The sequence below is a fragment of the Protopterus annectens genome, chromosome 13.part0, assembly GCF_019279795.1.
Source record: "Protopterus annectens isolate FY-2018-M chromosome 13.part0, PAN1.0, whole genome shotgun sequence".
In the NCBI taxonomy this organism is placed as follows: Eukaryota; Metazoa; Chordata; order Ceratodontiformes; family Protopteridae; genus Protopterus; species Protopterus annectens.
In genome coordinates this window covers 671,504,986-671,525,317 of record NC_056747.1, presented here as the reverse complement: position 1 = coordinate 671,525,317, position 20,332 = coordinate 671,504,986, and the positions used below count along the sequence as shown (strand labels likewise).

Below are 20,332 nucleotides of genomic sequence, written 5' to 3'. Positions count from 1 at the left end.
AGTAATGTCAAAATGGATGTCAGTGATGATGCTTCAATCCCACTAATGCCAAATAAGTTAATGTAATAGCAAGAAAGTGCACACCTGACCCCATAAGCATAACTTTCCTGGGTATGGGCTTCCATCCTTAGCACCCAGACAGGACTGCACACAGTCTATTTACAGAGATGAGTCTCTGGCTGAGCAACCCTAGGCCTATGTCTCACTACAAATCAAAATCTTCTACTGCCCATTTAACAAAGATAACTGATTTTCATACAAATTAATATTTTCACACACATTCTCATGGAAGTCTGACAGAATTCTCCAATTCCCCACAGCTTTCTTCCTTGCACAGCAGTACTGCCACCAATCTGAGTTTAGAGCCAAAGACTCCCAATTACCTGGCTGCTCTTAATCAAGCTAAATATGAAATCATACCAGTTAATATCTCTCGTTGGCAGTAGGCCATGCAGTGTAATGGCAGACATGTGCCACACAGCTTATTAACTTATTAACAGTGCAACTAATTATTATTTATTTTAGTTATGCACTGTTATTAATCTGAGAACAGGGTAAGTGCCAACCACCAAGAGCTCAAGTGTTAACAAAAAAACTTTAATAAAGAAAATAACACAGATTAAAATGTATGTAGATTAGCACTAAGAGAGAAATAAAATGCAATGAAAATAAAACAGTAACAGAAGAAAAAAAACTAAGCTCCAGATATCCAAGTTCAATGGATAAACTGTACTACTGAAATACTATCCTAATCATTCTAAGTTAGATAAATTAATAAAAAATCTTCAAGTCGATAACTTTTCCAGATGAATACACAAGTTAAGACAGCATCTGTATCACAGCATGGCATGGCACACCATTATATCTGATTTTTCCCCAGCCACTAGTATTCATCACATGACCTCATCTCCTGGACTGGAGAAAAAAACAACTTTAATATATGTCACAAGTGTTCTCAGGGGCAAAAATGTTATCACATCAGTCTTACAACAATAGTATTTGTCAGTGCACAACCATGTATGCTTTGACTTCTTTGACTTCACCCTAGTGTCTTAGTGGGGTCTATATTAAATTCTCAAAAGCTGACAATGTCGAACCTGACATTGTCGACAGGAGAATAGTGAAACTGCAGAACATCAAACAGGTAAACAGAAATCTCTGTAAGGGGAGATTTCTGTTTACTTCAATGTAGTGTGATCTCGAAGTGGGTATATTTAAGTAGCGGGGGGTGTGGGGGGTGAAGGGTGGCTTGCCCGCCTACACAGTTTAGTTTTTTTTGTTTTATGTTTTTTTCAGAACATTCAATGTTTTAACAGTTCGATGACTAAAGGTCGACCTTTAGTGACTTTCATCTTTTCATGTTATTTTTTTTAAGAGTAACAAGATAATACTGCAAATCTGGAGATTCAACATACTTCAAAAGAAAAACACTCCCTGTTCTTTCACATTCAAAAAGACACGAGTAACACATTTTAAACCATGAGCACAACATACTGAGTGCAGATGATCAAGAGAGGAGAGAAGAGACATAAGAATATATTATATTGTAACCCTCCATTTTAGCCAGTTATTTCCCATGGTTTCACAACTCTTCCCTCTTAACAGGCTCTAGCAAGTCTTCCAGAGGCATCCCTCAAGACATGAAGCTTGAAAAAAAGGGTGCAGTCCTTTGGTACTTTACCCTTATCTTTTCTAGATAAACCATCTGCATTACTGTTGGCATTACTACACCTAAGTTGGACACATGTAATAGGACTGCAAGTCTAAGGTCCATCTAAGAAACTTTCCTTTCAGTTAACTTGCTCTATGTAGCCATTTTAAAGGGTAGCACTTGCACTCTGGAACCACAGTATACTTTCTGCTATACAGACAGGGCTGTAACTTTTGCAGTGCTCAGACTATACTAAGATACCTCCCCCACTCTCTATGGTTGCAAGAACCACTCCTGGGTTGAAGTATGTGGCTCAAGTACACAATATGGCGGTCTTCTCCCTCTGAAGGAATCTGGCAAAATACAGTACCCACTCCATACTTTGAAGTACCTACTCGTACAATGAAGTATAAAATATAATCAGGCCAGACCTGCAAATATGCTAATCTCTCCATGACTGCATGGGTCAAGGGTACCAGTCTATAATCCTTGGTCAAGTTAATAGTAATTAGATAATTAGCAAAAGCATTTGACTATTTGTGACCATTCAGTTTCTGCAGTCCATGCATAACTGGATATTGCCATCTTTTGTTGCCACTAGCACCACTGTTGAAGTTAAGGAACTGTTGTCCTCCTGAATTACTCCCAGTTCCATTTATGTCCTTCAGTTCCTTTTCCAAAGTTTGTCCAACTCATTCAATCTGTAAGGAGCTTGTTTGATGGAGACCAGTGTCTACACGGTGCTCCACCAGGACAGTACACCCTGGTTCAACAGTAAACATACATTGAAATTTCTGTAATACTACTCAGATTTCCAGAATCAGGCTAAGGGGCCACCCCATCCACTGAGATACAAGATCATACCTCTCAAGTTCCCAGGGCAAGAAATCTGGACAAAGCCATAAATAAAAGTGGGACAAAGGACCACTAGTAAGGACAAATGTTAAATATTGCTTGTACAAACTTAGAAAGTTGATAGAATAAAATATTTTACATTAGCATGAATTTTCTAAAGGGTATGATGTCTGAAACTCATAGGTTTGTCATTTTCTAACTTCAACTTTTAAATGATTTGTCACTAATTTGCCAGAAAACCACAATTTTAAGAAAAACAGATCACAAATATGAGGCAAAAATCTGAACATTCTTTGAAAATCTGTACAGTTGAGAGGTATGCATCAGATTGAGCATCCCTAAGCAGGTCTACCTCCAGATCCCCCACTGGCTTCTCCTGCCACTCAATGCAGATACCACCACAGCCTCTCTGCCATAGTAAGGCTTTACATGTCATCACAGTAGTATCTGTGTTCCTGTCACTGCCTCGCAACTCTACCATGTAGCTAGCAGTACTCCCCCAGGTTGCCTTCAACTCGTGTCCTACAAGAATAAGTATCATCACCTGTGACCCAACAGAATACCATCTGGATATCATGTAATAACAGGCATTTTGCTGGTGGGCTAGGTGCTACTCAGCCATCCTCATTAGCTCTCCAAGCCTAGTCCTGATGTTAGGACATACTCCACAACAGACTCCTTGCTAGAATAATGGTCACCCTCACACTAATCACAAATTAAATCCAAGGGCCCCTTTATCCTGTGACCATAACAGTAGCTTAAAGGGAAACAATGCAGATTCCTGTGGCTCCTCCCCATATACAAAGAGAAGATGGGTCTGATACTTGTCCCATTCCATTTTGAACAATCTGCAAATGCTCTTAACATGGTCTTCAGTGTACAGCCAACATCTCCACCAAACCACTTGTCAGCGAATGGTAGGAGGTGGTCTAAGTGTTTTACCTCACAGCACTTTCATTGACATACCAGCAGGTCTGACAGAATTGGCACCCCTGTTTGTCTGTATTTCCCTAGGAAAACATACCCTGCTGAAAATGCAGAGCAAAGCATTTCCTAACTTCTCTGATTAAATAGAAGACACAGTCATGAAGTCCATCAGCAATTTCATCTCAGAAGACAAGTTTGGTCTTTAATCTTTTTCTAACATTAACAAAAAGAAACAGCAAGTGTGGAGATGCAACACACTTCAAAAGACATGCTTTGTTCCTTTACAGTCACATATTCCTAAGCCATGAGCACAACACAATGATCACAGATTAATAACATAGAAGATAAAAGAAAAAATACATTATATTTTTAATTGTCCCCTTTAGCCTGGCACCCCTAGCTTCACACCAATGTTAATTATAATACTATGCTAAAAATATTATAACAATTTTGGTTTGCTGGGTTATGGAGCAACATAATAATTGTTATTCTACTAGCATGAAACTTTCAACTGCATTTTATCATTTCTGTTACCGACTTACACGCCATACTAAAGTCATTCACTATAAAATACAGGATATGATTTAAGTCTGCTCTATCCATTTTATCATCTGCACTAATGACTGACATACTACGGATAATTATTTTATACTACTACCTTGAACTGAAATCAATTATGTTTATTCTTATTGCCCATTTTTATGTGTATTATGTTAAATCTACTACTATACATAATAATCTTTACAAGTTTCGTACGTATTACTTCTTTGCCATGTGGTCCAGTCCTGCCTGAAATGATCTTTGGACAAGTCTATCAATCTGGATAACAAATGTAAAATAAACTTTGGTGCTGCATTCCTTGAATACCAAAAGACAGAGCCCCACAATGTGAGAGAGAGGCAAGAGAAGACCATAAGATATACACTATTGTGACATTCTGGAACAGTAATGGTAGTAAATGTTTTGGGTGGTTAGTTTAGCAGTGGAGATTTGAGAATGTGATGCTTAAAAGAAAATTGATCATTGTGCCTGCAATTCAGAAAGATGAGATACTGTCTGTACAGACAAGAAATAAAACAATTCTGGTAGAGAGCAGGGAAATGTTTTAACACTCTCACAGAACAAATGTTACTCAACACCATACTGAAACTAAAACCTATCAAATACCAAAGTGACAAATACATACAGTACAAATTGCTTCAACTAGGAGAAACTTGAGTCTAAGTTAAGTGGAAAAGTCACAAGGTGTTAGTCCCAAAGCCTGAAGGAATAAACAGGTTTTGCAGTGATTTTAGGAATGTGATTAGCATTTCAAACTTTGACACGTATCCTACAATTAGGACTGGTGAGGTAACAGAAACAGGGAAAGGGAGTATTCTTAACTACATCAGACCTGATAATACAAGCAAATCCCATTACAAGCAAAGCACAAGGAAAATAATTATTTTCCAACACCAGACGGATTTACTCCAGTATAGTGTTTTTCCTTTTGGACTACATGATGCTCCAGCAACCTTCCAATGATTAATGGAGGGTGCCCTACAATTCCATACTGTGGTGCAGCATATCTAGATGATGATGATGATGACAGACATTCTGAGGCATGGGGCTCATATCTAGCAATGGTACAATCTGTACTAGACTACCCCAAGTAAGCAGGACTTACAGTAAATGCCTCTAAGCATAATGCAGGCATGATGGAGCTTAAATTCCTTGGATAAATCATGCAGTGAGAAATGTTAAACCCCCCTTAAAGAGACAGAAGCAGTAAGAAACCAACCCATCCCAGAAAGTTAATAATGTATCTATCAGCAATGTTTTAAAACTTAGGACAGCAAGACTGTAAGAGTTATACAAGTTTATTTACTTTTTTATCATATTATTGATCATATAACTTTTTGAAGTATTTGTATTTTGTTATTTTTTTATTGCTACTGAATTTGAATGTTTTATTTGACCATGTATAACTTTAATGAGATTGGCTGTTTCATCACATGACTATGAAAGAAGCTATTTAATTTGATTAAGGTGGTGTTAGAAATAAGTCCTGATGAAGTCTTAATGTTTGGTTTCTGAATAAAGACTTTATCCTGGTAAATTGTTAGGCCACTGTTTTTGCAGGATTCTACCAACAGGAAGATGTCCCTCAAAATAAAGTGGAGAGTAGAAACGAAAACTGTTTTTAGGCAGTTAAAGGAAACTGTATGCACAGAGCCTGTGTGAACCTTTCCAGACTTTGGTAGAACATTTATAGTTAACAAGGACAAATTGGAGCTGGGTTTAAAAGCAGCACTCCCAAAAATTTTTAAACATGAGAAATATCCAAGTTTCAAAAAACAAGCAAAGTAGAGGTTAGGTATTCTGTGATTAAAAGAAAATGCCTAGCCATCAAGTGTGCATTTGATTCACTAAGGTACTATCTTGTCAGGGAGAGAATTTTCACCAGTAACAGACTATGCTCCAATAGTTTGGTTAAAAAAGAACAGAATGGGAACAACACACTGTCAGCGAGTCTTTATTTTTGCAGCCATTTCAGTTTTAAGTCCAACAGAGGCCATGCTCGACCTACAACAATGCAGATGGCCTGTTTTTGCCACAAAGCTCATCCAACAGGCATGAAACCAACTGTTCCAAACTGGGTGGGTTCAACAGTAGCATAACATTGTGATTTTTTACTACCTGGAGGAGTACAAGTATCCCCAAAAATATAAATATTTAAATAATGTTCATATCAGCATTACAGAGAGTCCACTTTTAATATATTGATGTTTCTTTAATGAAATGCTTCTGTTCAGTTTCTTAAGGACAGAAAGCTACCTGGTTGTATCAGTGAGAGCAGGCTTGTTTAATGAGCTACTGAATGTAAAATAAAAAAGACAGTCCCTGTCAGGGATGATTTGCCCTTGGTGAAAGGGGATTTGGTGTCTACATTAGTAGCTGTGGTAAAAACAGTGAAGGAAGACCTGGTACAGGTTGGAAATTGTTACTGCCAGAGGAATTTTGACAGAACTACCAACAGAGACTGTTCCTCACAGTTTCAACAAGACAACAGTAGTTTAAGTAGCTAAAAAACACTGCTCAGGGCAGTGAATAGTTTATATCAGCAAAAGCCTGCAAAACTACTTTAACTTCTTAGCAGAAATTGGTAGGTGAAACATCTGTAATATCAAGAAAATCAACAAGGAAAATAAGTGAAGTAAAAGCGACAGCAACTGTTAACTCAGAAGAGTGAAAGCAGTACGGTGGAGTAGAGCTGAAAAAAGAAAACAATGGCAGCTGAAGAAAAACTCTTCAGTCATCCTACATAGCAAGAAGGCCAAATGCACTCTGAGATTTCCTAGGTAAGTGAATCCCGTTAGAATACAGAGAAGCAAATAAGCAGAAGGCTGCAGGAAATATAAGGTGCTTTAACCACGCGCATTCAGGGGAAACGATTGATATGCAAACTGCTGAAAAGGAGATGAAAGCAAAAATGGAGGAAGAATTAAAATATGAACAAATGTCAGAGTAACTAGCTGGACTCAAGGAGAGGTCACACAGAGACGAGTCTAGATTTACAGCAGTACCAAAATAAACTGGAAAAAAAAGATTGTAAAGACCTTGTGAGAAAAATGCCTCAGCACATGGACTGGGCTTACTACTAATGATATTAAAATACAAATAGCACAGATTAAATTTTCACTTTTTGAGGCCGAAACGGCAGCAGAGACTTATACTACTATAACTGCAAACTAAAGGAGGACATTTTATTTTGTGGATGAATAGAACAATCTTAAAAGACCTCATCTCTCCAGACTTTACATCGACAATGGCTTTTCATTACAAGCACAATCTAACAGAAAAGCTTTTCTTTCTTACATAAGACTTGCAAGAAGAATAACTTTGTTTATTCTGCATTACTTCAAGTCTTCAGTCCACTTAGATTACAAACCGAACACTGACCCACAAAACAGACACAAGCTGATCTTGAAAGAGAAAATGACAAACTGAATGAAAATAAAGTGGCAGGCACACAAGTAAATGAGTCAACAGGTGCAGAAAAGCAAACTACGGACTCTGCAAGGAATAGATTTCTGCCAAATCATAATTTTTTTGGAAAAAAGAAGGGAATACAATAAATAAAATAAATAAAACAATGCACCAGAACACAGAATGAAGATACTATTAAAAAATTATAAATATTTACATGAAAAGAATATGATCAAAATATAAGTTGCATTCCAAACGACACCTTACAAAACACTTTAATCAGTAAGTACTAGAAAGAAAATAACTATTTGGGTAATATAACTTCACTAATGTACACATTACATGTCGACATTTCATTTAAAAATGAAATGAGGGAGTGATCACCTAAATTCATGAATCATTAGGCTGGATAAAAGAGAAAAGTGTCAGTGATAAAGAGTTGATATGTAGGACAGTCACAGAACAGGGTAAGTTGTTGATGGGCAATTTCTAAATGATGACAAAGTGGAATGTTTACAATTTTAGTACATAAACAAGAAACACAGGGCACAGGATACTACCAGGCAAGACTGCCAAAATGCAACCAGGTATTTAAAGAAGGGGTAATGGAATTAAATATGGTAAATAAATGGAGGATATTACATCTAGAAAAAAACGGACTATACCTACACAGCCAAAAAGATTTGGAGTGCTAGTAGATTAGATGTTTGGTTGGTGTCAATGGGAGCCATGGCACTAATTACTGACGTACAGCATATGATCACTGTACAGTTCAACTCACTCTAGACATCTACAAGAAGGATAGAGAAAAAGGTGAGCGGCACCTAGATCCATTAGTTTTCAAGAAGGAAGATGCGATAAAAAAGTTAAGTGTAAGGGCATGAGAATTTTGGGGAGATTTTTCAGAGAGCAGTGTCATGTTTCCTACTTACTAGGAATTTTTTTTTTAAATTAAAGTACAAGAATGGGGAAATCAAGTAAGAAGGGAAGTAGGCTAGGGAACCACTACTTAAAAAGAGAAACAAACAGTGTTAGTCTGGAATTAATAGATGTATAAATGAGAAGCATCTGAAAACAAAGTTTTTGTTAATGTAGATTAAATAACTGAAAAGGAAAATAAAAACTTTCCTAAACAACCTATCATTTACAGAGCTGCATAACAAATGGGAGAGAGATTTACAATTTTATTGAGCACAAGAAATTACCTCCTGAAAAATTCCTTAGTGCTATCTTCAAAATGAGAAAACTGGAAATGACTTGTTTATGCTTTACAAGCCAAAAAAGGATCACATTACCAGCTTCCGGAAGAAATCAACCTATTATTATTAAGTAATTTGCATAGAAGTACCAAGGATAAGAATAGAGTAAACCGAGATTTTTTTTTCTTTTTCATTTTTACCAAAGTAAAGTTACGAACATTAGATCATGAAGGAAGATTATTTCTACATAGAGAGATAACCGAAATGGAAATAATGCAAGCACTAAAAAGGCTCAAGTCAGATAAGGCCAAGTTTCTGCATCTACAATACTTCTAGACTCCACCCCTTTCCATAAAGGTACCAAATAAGCTAAAGCCCTTGTAGAGTGGGCCCTAAAACTATCTTAAAGTGGCTTACTGTGATGAGTATAACAAAAAACAATAGCAAGAGGCAACTGCCTTGTTTAGACACAGGTTGTCCTTTCCAGGCAGAATAAGTATCATCCTAACAATGCCATCCATCCTGTAGTATCCACAGACAGACCTGCAGCTACAAGCTTTTACATTACAATAGGCCTATGTATCACACTATCACTATGTTGAGCTGTCTAACAAAGGAGCAGTTAGAGTTACTGGCACTTAGTTGCAACAGTGATACATTGCAACAAGTCTATGTACAGGAAAGTGAAATGATGACTGGACCTACACACACACACACCCTCCAGCCCTCACCTCTGAGTCCTTCTCCTTTTGGGCTCCCCATACCATCCATGTTACTTTTTCTTCCTTTTCTCACATTTTGCCTTACTAATAATAGCTTGAACAGAAATTATGATATAACCATTTAGGAAATAACTGATGGTCTGGGATGCATTTCAGTAGCTGTGAGAATATTTAAGTCTTATCTGGAAATACTGCCTACCTCATCCCTCTGGTGTTAGACTGGGATGAAAGCAGAGATTTAAATTGCCTTTGTCATATATGTAATGATATACATATATAGGTTGCCACATGTATATGTGCCTAGTATGTGACTGTGAGAATGATTTCAGTTATATTCAAATTTGTTGCTCCGAAACACTGCCCCAGCTCAAACTAAAGCTATAATGACGTTTGACTGTGATGAAAATTAAAGCTGTAATATTCACACCTCATAACCCATAGCAGCTTTATGTACACACAAGAGGCTATTATTAGCTTTATCCTAAAATGGTCATATCTCAGCACCATTCAGGTTAAACAGCATATTCAGAAAATTGATACATTTTGATGGGGGCCCCACAGAGTCAAGGATGATATTATCCATTTAGACAGTCTAGTGTATTATGTCTTACTTTCGAAATATAATTACTTGTTAGGTACATTTTTACTGATACACAAGAATAATGTCTGTGTCCTGGCATTATTGGTTTTACACACACACACACAAACACTAACATGCATAAGCCACAGCAGTACTAGTTACACCAGATTAGTCACTGCTGTTTAGCACGTCAAACAGCAGAAGCAGTAAGATTTATTTCATCGAGGAGTAATGCATACGTGACACTGTCCCTGCTTTGACAGACCTGCCCTGATTTTGTTCATACTTTTCCTTTATCCTTAAAGTCTGATTTGCTGGTAAATCATTCAGGATTACAGTCAATCAAGCCAGAAATCTGAGTTTATACTTATTGTCCAAAATAGATGTTGATGCAAAATATGTTATTCTAGTAACTTTTAAGTGAATTAGAGAAATATTTAAACATATGTATGATTCTGAGCATTTATTTTATTATTTTTGGGATTGTACTGAATTCTTAAGCAAGGAAATTGAGTTATAGTATCTGGTGTTCTGGTATTAGTTATAAAACTGCCTGAAAGAGAAACTATAAAGTTTACACTGAGGTAAGTCACTATATTGTTCATGTTCATTATCATCTTCACCCTAACAGGGTCATATCACAGCCCTGTTCATGTTAAAGAGCATAATTAGGAAATTAATGCATTTTCATTCCTCATTTTTAAGATGATTAAGGGGACCCTTACAGCCATGGTTTTGCAGGGACTAAAATATTTAATGGCATTGTGATGCCTGTTATTATTACCCTCATATGACAAAATATCAGGATAAGATAACGGTCCTTTCCTATTTCCTTCATAGGAGAAAAAACAGCTGTTCAGTTTTCCTGAAGGATCAAGTTTTATCCAAGTAGTATCTGAGCTGCCGGTGAACATCCATAGTGTTAAGAATCTTTTCCCCTCCTTAATCTTTTCTTTCATGAGCCCAAGAACAGTCTGGCTTAAAATAAACTCTGGAAACACTTTAGGAATAAAAGAAGAATTAGTTCTCAAAGAAACCCTGTCCTTGTGATAAATGAGGTAGGGTTGACTTATCATAAGTGCTTGCATCTTAGATAATCTCCTAGAAGTCGGATTAGTGAGTAAACAGTCCTCCATGTTAAGAAACAACTGGATTTGGCCTGATGAGCTAATTCAAATGGAAAGAATAAGCTTTTCAAGCATAAAGTTAAGATCCCAAGGAGTAGCCCCCTTTTTCTTAGGTGGACAGATGTGCAATACCCCTTTCAAAAACTGTTTAACTTGAGTATGGTTAGAAATGAATAGATCAAACAGTGGATAGGCAGAAATGGCAAAAAAATACAACTTGACAGGAAGTACAAGAAAAAACAGAACATTTTCTCACACAAATTATTAAGAACTGGAGGTATCTGGGCCTGAAAAAGATCCGAGTTTTTGTTCTGGCATCAACTGCACATTTATGGTTTCTTAGTATCATTTTTTTTTTTTGCCTTCTTTAGTAGCTGCTACATGTCCTCTGGGAAGAAAATGGCCTAAAAGATATCAAAATTCTATTATCCAGGCAGGCACTTGAACAGTTTTTAGATTAGGGTGTAGCAAACAACCTGTCTCTTCTGCGAGAGAATCTATTCTGCAAGGAATCCTGGGGTAACTGCCCTTGGCCAGACTAAAGAGGGAGAACCATTGTTCCCTGGGCCAAAGGAAGTCTGCAACACAAATTTTGAAGAGTCCTTCTGGATATTTAGAAGAGTCAGAATATCAGTGTAAATGGTGGAAATCTGTCTTCCATGTCTGTCTGCAAGGACTCCTGGAACATAATTTCTTTAGTTATCTGTTCTGGGAAGATGCAAACATACCTACCTGAGGGATTCCCTACAGTTGGATCAATTCTTGAAAAACCCTAGAACAAGGATTTCGTTCATGGGGGTCTGTCCTAGTCCTGTTGAGTTTGTCTGCAATCAAATTTTGATCTGACAGAATGTATGAACCTGAAAAGCCAAATTCAGATGAGTTGCTAACTCCTAGGTTATCATAGCAAGTCTGCAAAGAATAAGATCTGGTACCCCCCCCCCGCCCAATTCTTATCGGCTATATCACTGTGGTGCTGTCTGTGTACACGTGCGGAAGTATTAGGACCCAGAGATGATTTAGGGCTTTCAGGGCACTGACCCCCTGCCAACATCTCTCATTTGTGTACTTATGCCTGTATGAAGGGTTCCACAGATCTTGCATGTTTACCCTTTTGGAAACAGCTCCTCAAACCAGGTCTAATGCATATGTCATGACAAACTGGAGGGGAATTGTAAAGAAAGAATGAGATTCCTGAATTGCAAGAGATCCAGTCTACAAACTATGGATTCTCGCTCTTTACAAATACCAGAACTGGAATCTGAAATGATAAAGGGTATAGATGGGTCTAGACTAATCTGACGTACTACTGGATTTTCCTCATGTGGGGTCTGGCCAGGGAGAGCATGAGACTCATCAATGCCATTTACCCTAAAATAATGAAATTCCCTTGCAGATACCAGGCTCCAATTGGAGAAACTCAGGAAGAACTGTTGAAACATCTCTACGTCATCTGGAAGAGGAAAAGCTCTTTCCATGGCCTAATCTAATAGACATCTCAGGAATACAATTATGTTAGAAGGGGTAAGAGAAGAGAAGACTTCTGAAAGTTGATCTGAAACTCACACGGAGTAGCAGATGATTCTGCACAGTTGTTAAATATTCTTAACAGACGGAATGAGAGTCTGTAAAGATAAGACGAGACATTTTTCCAGATATGGAAATATGTGAATGCCTTGAAGTCTGCAATAAGCAATGACTGCAGCCAGACACTGGAATAACCTTGCTGCGTTGTAACGTCCAACTGGTAAGACACAGAACTGATTATGTAAACCAGAAACAACAGATCTTTAAAAAACTTAAGTACTCTTCAGTGGGAAAGTCATTACTAGTACCTTTTAAATCTAGCTTTACCATGAAAGGAGCACAGCTGAAAGGAATTAAAGGGTAACATTTCAAACACTGGAATCTTGACAAACAGGTTTAGGAAGGAAAGGTCTAGTATAGGCCTCTAGGACCCTTCTTTATTTGGTACCAGGAAAAAAAAAACATTTAATAACAGCCTTGTTCCATCTAACAGAAGGGCACTGGTTCTATTATTCTTTAGCAAGCATCTGATGCAGAATGGGGGGATACAAGACTTGGGTTTGTAGGGCAAGGAGGAATTCCCTGGAATAGGGGAAGGAATTCCCATTGCCAAGTATGGCCCTGTTGAGCTACATTTAAAACCTATTTGTCTATCACAATCTGTTACAACAAAGGAAGATGAAGCCTCAGATGTATGAGGAAGTTTCCAGGGTGGGGAATGTGAACAGGCTAATAGTTGTGTTAACTGGAGGGCTGCCTAATTTTTTGGAGCCTCCTTGCCATTGCTTTTTAAACTCATGCTGATTAAACTGCTTATTGAATGAGGAAGAGAATCTTATTTGCTTTAAAAACAAGGGTTGAAATGTTTGAATCAGCCTTCCCCGTTCATCACATTTCTTGAGCACCTCAGCTGCAAAAGAACCAAAACAGAGCTTCCTTGTCCAAGGTGGAATGTGAATTTTCAGTTTTGGCATCTTCAGGAAGGTTTTGAGAACAAGGCCAACCCAGGCTTCTCGTTACTGATCCAGAAGCAGCAGCAGCTCTAGAGACAGAATTAGCAGCATCATCAGCACACTTTTATAAACACCCAGTAACATGAAAAGCAGCTGTTAGCGAGGAAATCAATGTACTCTCTACATCAGATCAAGGACGGTTAAACAATTAGCTTTGCATGTTCTCAAAAGATAAATGTAAATAATTTAACATAAGAGCTTGACAATGTAAAATACAGAAGTTTAAAGCAATAGAAGATGCACTTTCTTCCCTAGCATATCAAAAACTTTCTAATCCTTGTCAGGGGGAATGAGGTTAGCAACAGTAATATGGTTAGCAGAAGTATTTTCAGACAAAGAAATTACAGTTGTATCTGCTGTGGCGGTTAGAAAAAAAATACTTAGGAGACAGCAGTACCCTGTACTGCCTTGTCAGACTTCCTGGGGTTAGGATATGAACTATTAGGCAAACTAGAAGCTGTGAGAAAAACATTTTCTAAAGCAGGCAAAATAGGAAGAACAGCTGCAGATTTAGGCATATACTTATCTATATTTAACAAATCATGACATTTTCTGTACAATAGGAATTGTATTCTGCTCCCACTGAAAAGCCTCCATCTTAAATTGTCAGAAAAAAAATATTTAAAAAGGGAGATCTGAAACCACACCTTTTTCAGAATCAAAGTTGAGTCTGAAAAGAAATTCTAGAGGTACAACCATCAGAAGTCAAAGGAGCTCTTCCTTTTCTTGCATGACAAAGTAGAGGGTGAGGAAACAGCACCAATAAGCTTCTTATAAAACTCCAGTAAATCTTCCCTGTTTATAAATATGGAAACATGAGACTGGAAGGTTTTATCACTGTGTACACTTTTCCAGGGAAACTCCCCAGAAAATGATTGGCCCATAGCAAACAAACTTGCCTCAATTGAGTGAAGAACCTTCATTTGCTCCTTCCCCTGAGATCAACGAGAGTAGTTATCTCTTGTCTGCCAAGGGCATACTTACAAATGCATAGGACATGGCTATCCTCCAGTTTTTGGCAGCGGTATGTGCAACACCAAGAGGACTGGGGGGGGGGGTTAGTAGTCTAAGGAACAACAAGTGGTCGCAGCAGTGTCACCCACCAGTGGCAGAGGCAAATTAGGATCCAGCCTGTGAGCCAAGATTCTCTAACAACTTTCTTCATCATGTGGACAGGGGAAGGTGAAACAGAGGAGACTGATAGTTGCTCCACGGGAAAGCAGTTAATGAGACCTCAAAACTGAATAGCAATACTTGAATGAGTCAGTAAAAGATAAAGGTAGAGAAAAAGTGGTACTGAGGGAAGTAAAGCACTAACAGCCCTCAAACAAGCACAGTATCATACCCCACATGCAAAATTCAAATCAGAAATTTAAAAACATAGTGAAATACCCATATATATTCTATCCTCCTTAACAGCACACACAAGTAAAGTACATAAAAGCAAAGCACTTAAGCCAGCATTAGGAACCTCAATGTTCCCTCTCCAAAAAAGATCTCAAGTCTTAATGCTGTGTCTTTCGGCTTTTCCCGGTTAGGGGTCGCCACAGCAGAACTCCGGTCCGCTAATGATTGGCAGTAGATTTTTATGTGCAGGGTTGCCAGCTCTGACGCACACACCCATTCACGCATGTCTCCACACAGAAGACGCTTTAGCTGAGAACCCTTCATTATTATGATAGGCTAAAATCCCTGTCCTTCTACTCAGTGTCATTCAGACTTCTGAAGGGTAATCTCTGCTTAGCTTTCTGGGCTATGAATGACTCTGCACTCTTCAAACTCCTTCACCTAAACAGAAGCAGTGGTAAAGCAAATATCTGCTCTGGAGACCTAAACCAATACTATCACCATTACCACCACCAAATGGCATGACAGATACCTAACATGATGTATACCCAATTTCTGGAAGAGGCTACTTGCCCTATCTAAGAATACCTCCTGTGTAACCTTTAAAACCAGGAAGGAATGACCAGAGATATGTGAGGGATGTAGACATAATGGTAATAATACTGTTAGTCTCTCACAGTATTGGGCGATGTGGCTGAGCTTCTCAATGGTCTCCTTTGGCTATAAGATTAGCAAAAATCTATGAATACAGTAAAAATGTAAAAATAGCACGGAGTGAACAAATAAATATATGACAGATGACATCTGTAGAAAACTATCCTTTAATCCTAGACAAACAACCAAATGAAGAAAATGTAGAATTCTGACATGGAGGTGCTTGCTCAAATACGTCCATATCCCCATGGGTTGTGAAAAAAAAGAGAGGCATATGTTGGAGTTGTATGCGTTCAAAAAATACAGTTTGGGGAATGGACAGTGTTTTTTCAGTTAAGAAAAGAACTCAAATAATATGCCAAGTCTTGCATTCGAAAGAATTTAACCTCATTACAGAGACATTTTTTCTGAGTTGTTAAAAATAAAATGTACTAAAGAAACATGTTTAGAGAACTGTGATATTTGGATTTATATGTTTAACAATGACAATTTACTGAAAGTGTTTCCAACTTTAGTTTTGACAGTGGCTAAAACTATTACTAGAATATGGAAAAACAAATACAGACCTTCAATAGAAAGGTGAAAAAAGAAAGTGATTACAGATTCAGAATAAGAACTATGAACTATTAAAGATCAGAAACAAAATTCTAAAGTCACAAAGTGGCTGAATGAGATTCTGCGATGGAAATGAAGCTTGAACAAGACATTGTTACTTGGCCAATTTTACGACAAATGTAAAGATGCAAATTTCTTAATTTATACACTCTTCAATATCAACATACAAGGGAGAAAATTATATTTGCATATAAAGCATTTCACAATAACAATAATAAGGCTAACATCAACTTTAAATACTTTTCAATGCAACTTGCATATCAGAAATAGGAATCAGAAGTTCTACATACCCATTTAAATCAAGTTTGAGATTTTCATATTTGACTAAGCATACCATCATTGTGGATGAAATTACCTGCATGGGTTATGAGATCTGAGATAATGGTAAAGTTTAAAAAGAAGTTAGACACTTGGGAGTTTGATTTTGTTTTTAATCTGGACATAAGGGAATCTGTCTTCCTTAGTCTTCAGACCCAAACACTGTAACTGAAGTTATGAAATTAAAGATTTGTACTGCAGTGAAAACAGAAACTGGTCAGTAGTTAATTCCTGATCTCACATTATGCTGAGAGGATTCTTTTTTGAGATTAAGACTAGATATAAATCCAAATATCACAGCCATCTACTCTACACTCAACAATGGCAAATTACTGAAAGTTAAACACAAGTACAGATTATTGCCTGACAAGAGGCCAGTTTAACATTGTACAAATATACAAATAAAAATGGTTTTAACAATCCATACTGAAATAAGCACACCAATGTACAAGTGCACAGTATATAAAAATGGTATACATATTTACACTGAAAAAAAGGAAATAACTGCTCCCCAACTTCGTAGCATTGAGTTAAATGTACTAGCTATGCATTTAGCTGTACTACAGCATTTATATTCAGATTTAAAGTCTGTCAATAACTCCTGCATGGAAAGTAATGTCTGAGACCTTAGTCAGGTCCAGGGTTAAGAGATTTTCAATGTCCAATTTAATGAAAGATATATTCCATATCTTTATATGTGAGGCTAGCAAAATTAATGGGTCGGTAGTTACAGGGTCCATGGTTAGGCCACCCTTGTATGACAAAATTACAATGATTGTTTTCCAGGATTTGGTAATGTAATCAATGGAGAAACTTAGAGAGCTTAAGTAAAGGCTTAGATTGGCCATATCTGGCACTGATAAACATCATCATAAGAAGAGAAACTCTTCAAATATTTTCTCTTTTTCAAGGTTATGTAACTCCACAGAGTTTGTATAATTAAGTAGTGGATACAGGTGGCTTACCCCATCTGGCACAAAAAGAATTAAAAAAAATTTCAATCAGTGCAATTTACAATTAATAATTATTGACACGTTTACCTCAAAAGGACACTGTCAAGAGTTATGGAAAAAAATGAGATACAGACCACACTAAACTGTACAATAAACATAAGGCTCAAGTTGTAAGTAAATCTCCCAGACATCAATTTATTTGCATTTCATTACCACCAGCTGTTTTTTTTCTACTGCTGTTCTAACATTTACATTGCATAACCAAAAACTGTCTTTCTCCTCTTCAGGCAAGTCAGATGCTTTCATTAGCTCAAATATCTATGCCCTCCTGCCAAGCTTCTCTCTAGCTAAACCATGCAGACACCATTCTGTCCGCCCAACTAGTCCACTTAATAAACCAGACCTGTTTGAAATACCCAACTGTAAAAGCCAGAGATAGAGACACAGCAAGCAAACCAACTCCCTTACTCTATTCTTAAGGAGTCTCCCCAAGGAAAGCATATATTAATTTTTCCTTGGTTAGCTAACCTTAAGATGAACTAGGAAGCCAAGAAAGGGCCCCTTTTTCTGCTCCAAGTCCTCTCCAATGAAACCCGTTTGACGCTAAAGAAGTCAAAATCTCGACTCCTACTATACCGCAAGGAGATTTATTCATTGAGAAAGAACTGAAGCTATTATGCACAATACATCATCTCATGGTAGTTACGTCTGCAGAGAAGTAAGGCTACAAACTGTTAAGAAGCTGATTCCTGTAACTCAACAGTACAAGGTTTTATTCTTTCTACCTCCATTTGCCTACTGTGCGACTGTCAATCAGAAAGTGCTGTTGGAAAATGGACACTTGTCCAATGGTACTTACCCATTAACAAGTATATAAAATAAAAAAAAATAAAAAAGTTGCGAAATTTGCAAATACTGCCACACATCATAAAGAATCCATCAAAATGTCCATCTATAGCAGAGCATTTTCTTCTGTTACCTTTCTATGTTCCCTTCCCACCCAGTCTAATCCTCAACCACACAGTGAGCTCATTATGAACAACAGCTTGTTTTTCTTATCAAGTATTACTAAACAAAGATGCTGCACGTATATCAATGACTCTGAACACTTATTGATATGCATGCAAATCTTGTTATCTAAATGTAACAGCAGTCAAGAGTGAGGGGTCTAGGTGGAAGCATCACTGGTTCCTCAATAGGATGCTACATGTACTGACAAAGATTGCATACTGGGTTGGAGGAAGGGAGGGAATAGCTGGGTGTGAGGTAAACCGTAGGAGCTACATTTTACATGCAACTGGAACACACAAATATTTCTGCAGAGTAAGATAAGGCAGGCTCTCTACCTCAAATATACTGCCTCCCTTCATTTACTATCATCTGTATTCTATGAATGGGCATTATTCCATAAATATTTACTCTTGTATTAGAACTAAAACCATGATACTTCTGCACTTAGCCCAACAGCTAAGGCCATCTGAGTTACAATTACTACAGCAGTTTGCATATATAGTGTACTGTGACCACATCTAGAGTTTCCCTAATAAATTAGTTTTTCATATTTTTAAACTAAAACTGCTTTTAAGGAAGGTTTATGTAATCTAGAGGCTTAAAGCAAGTCTCGGTAATATTTTATATTCTGTAGTGTACTATCATTTGTAGAGCTCCGCTCCATACCACAGTGTTTGCTATACCTCCACCTTTAAATAGATGCACCCTTCACATTTTGATTTGATACAATGTACAAATTCTGAAAAACCCTAACTCCACACTTTCTTAATTTTATTAGATTAAGAATAACGCATGCAACAGCAATATTAACTTATAAAATATGCACAAGTACACATCTATAAATTATATTTTATAAAAGCAGACTGGACATCAAAGTATCTTCCTATACATATGCTCTGATATAACCTTGAAACAAGGTAGGCTGTCCAGCCCAGGATAGTCTTCTATGTCTCCAGTTTTGACATTAAAGCAGGCACCATGCCAGGGACAGCGCACCCTATGACCAATCAGAGCACCTAAGGGGGAAAAAAAAAAAGATATGCATGTTTCAGTAGACGAAAATTAACATAAGCTGGCCATCAAACAAAAATGCACTGTACCTTAAAGTGTCTTTTTATATACATCTTTATCTAAATTTCAGTCATCATTCAACTAATCTTCAATTTTTACTGAATATTCAAATCATCTTAAAGGGAAATCAGATTAATATGGATATTAACAGAATGAGTCCAGACTCCATATAGCAAAGCAACTAGAACGTACAAGTAACGTTTCCTGACTATTTCTAATAGACTTGGCTTGTGCAACTTACCCAGGGAAGGATAACTGCATAACGTGTTTCCCTTATATGGAGACAGACTAGTGTCCTGTCCAGATTCCTCCTGGTATACCCTTTGAAATGTCCCAAAATAGGGTGAAACAGTGGTGAAGTGGAGAATACAACCAAAAACAGCTTCAAGCAAAGTAAAAGTATTACTCCACATCGTCAAGAACTTTTATTAAAACGACAAAGCTTTCGGATAAAACTATCCTTCTTCAGTGTCTTACATACGAGTACAAAAACACCACTGTATTTAAAAATGGTGATTTTATACTCATTATATGTAAGACAGTGAAGGATAGTTTTATCCGAAAGCTTTGTCATTTTAATAAAAGTTCTTGACGGTGTGTAGTAGTGCTTTCACTTTGCTTGACACCCTTTGAAATGGCCATGTTACCATACAACACTTTCTACAGCATGTGGTACAAGCTATAGTCTAACAAATTAAACACGGTGGTTTATGGCACCATTTGGTGTTTCCTAGATGTGTACAGATGAGCTGGCCTTCATGCTATCAAAATTCTTCACTTGAAAAAGATTTAT

General features: G+C 37.3%; 1 protein-coding gene across 4 annotated transcripts in view; it reads right to left on the bottom strand.

The window, feature by feature from the left end:
- The window catches only part of LOC122787576 (apoptosis-inducing factor 3-like), a 1,199,414-nt gene that overhangs the window by 865,734 nt on the left and 313,348 nt on the right, over positions 1-20,332 (bottom strand). For all 4 annotated transcript variants that reach the window (XM_044054360.1, XM_044054361.1, XM_044054359.1 and 1 more), the window contains one exon: positions 19,375-19,484. In XM_044054360.1, the coding sequence (XP_043910295.1) occupies positions 19,375-19,484 (110 nt within the window). The remainder of the gene's footprint in view (positions 1-19,374; positions 19,485-20,332) is intronic.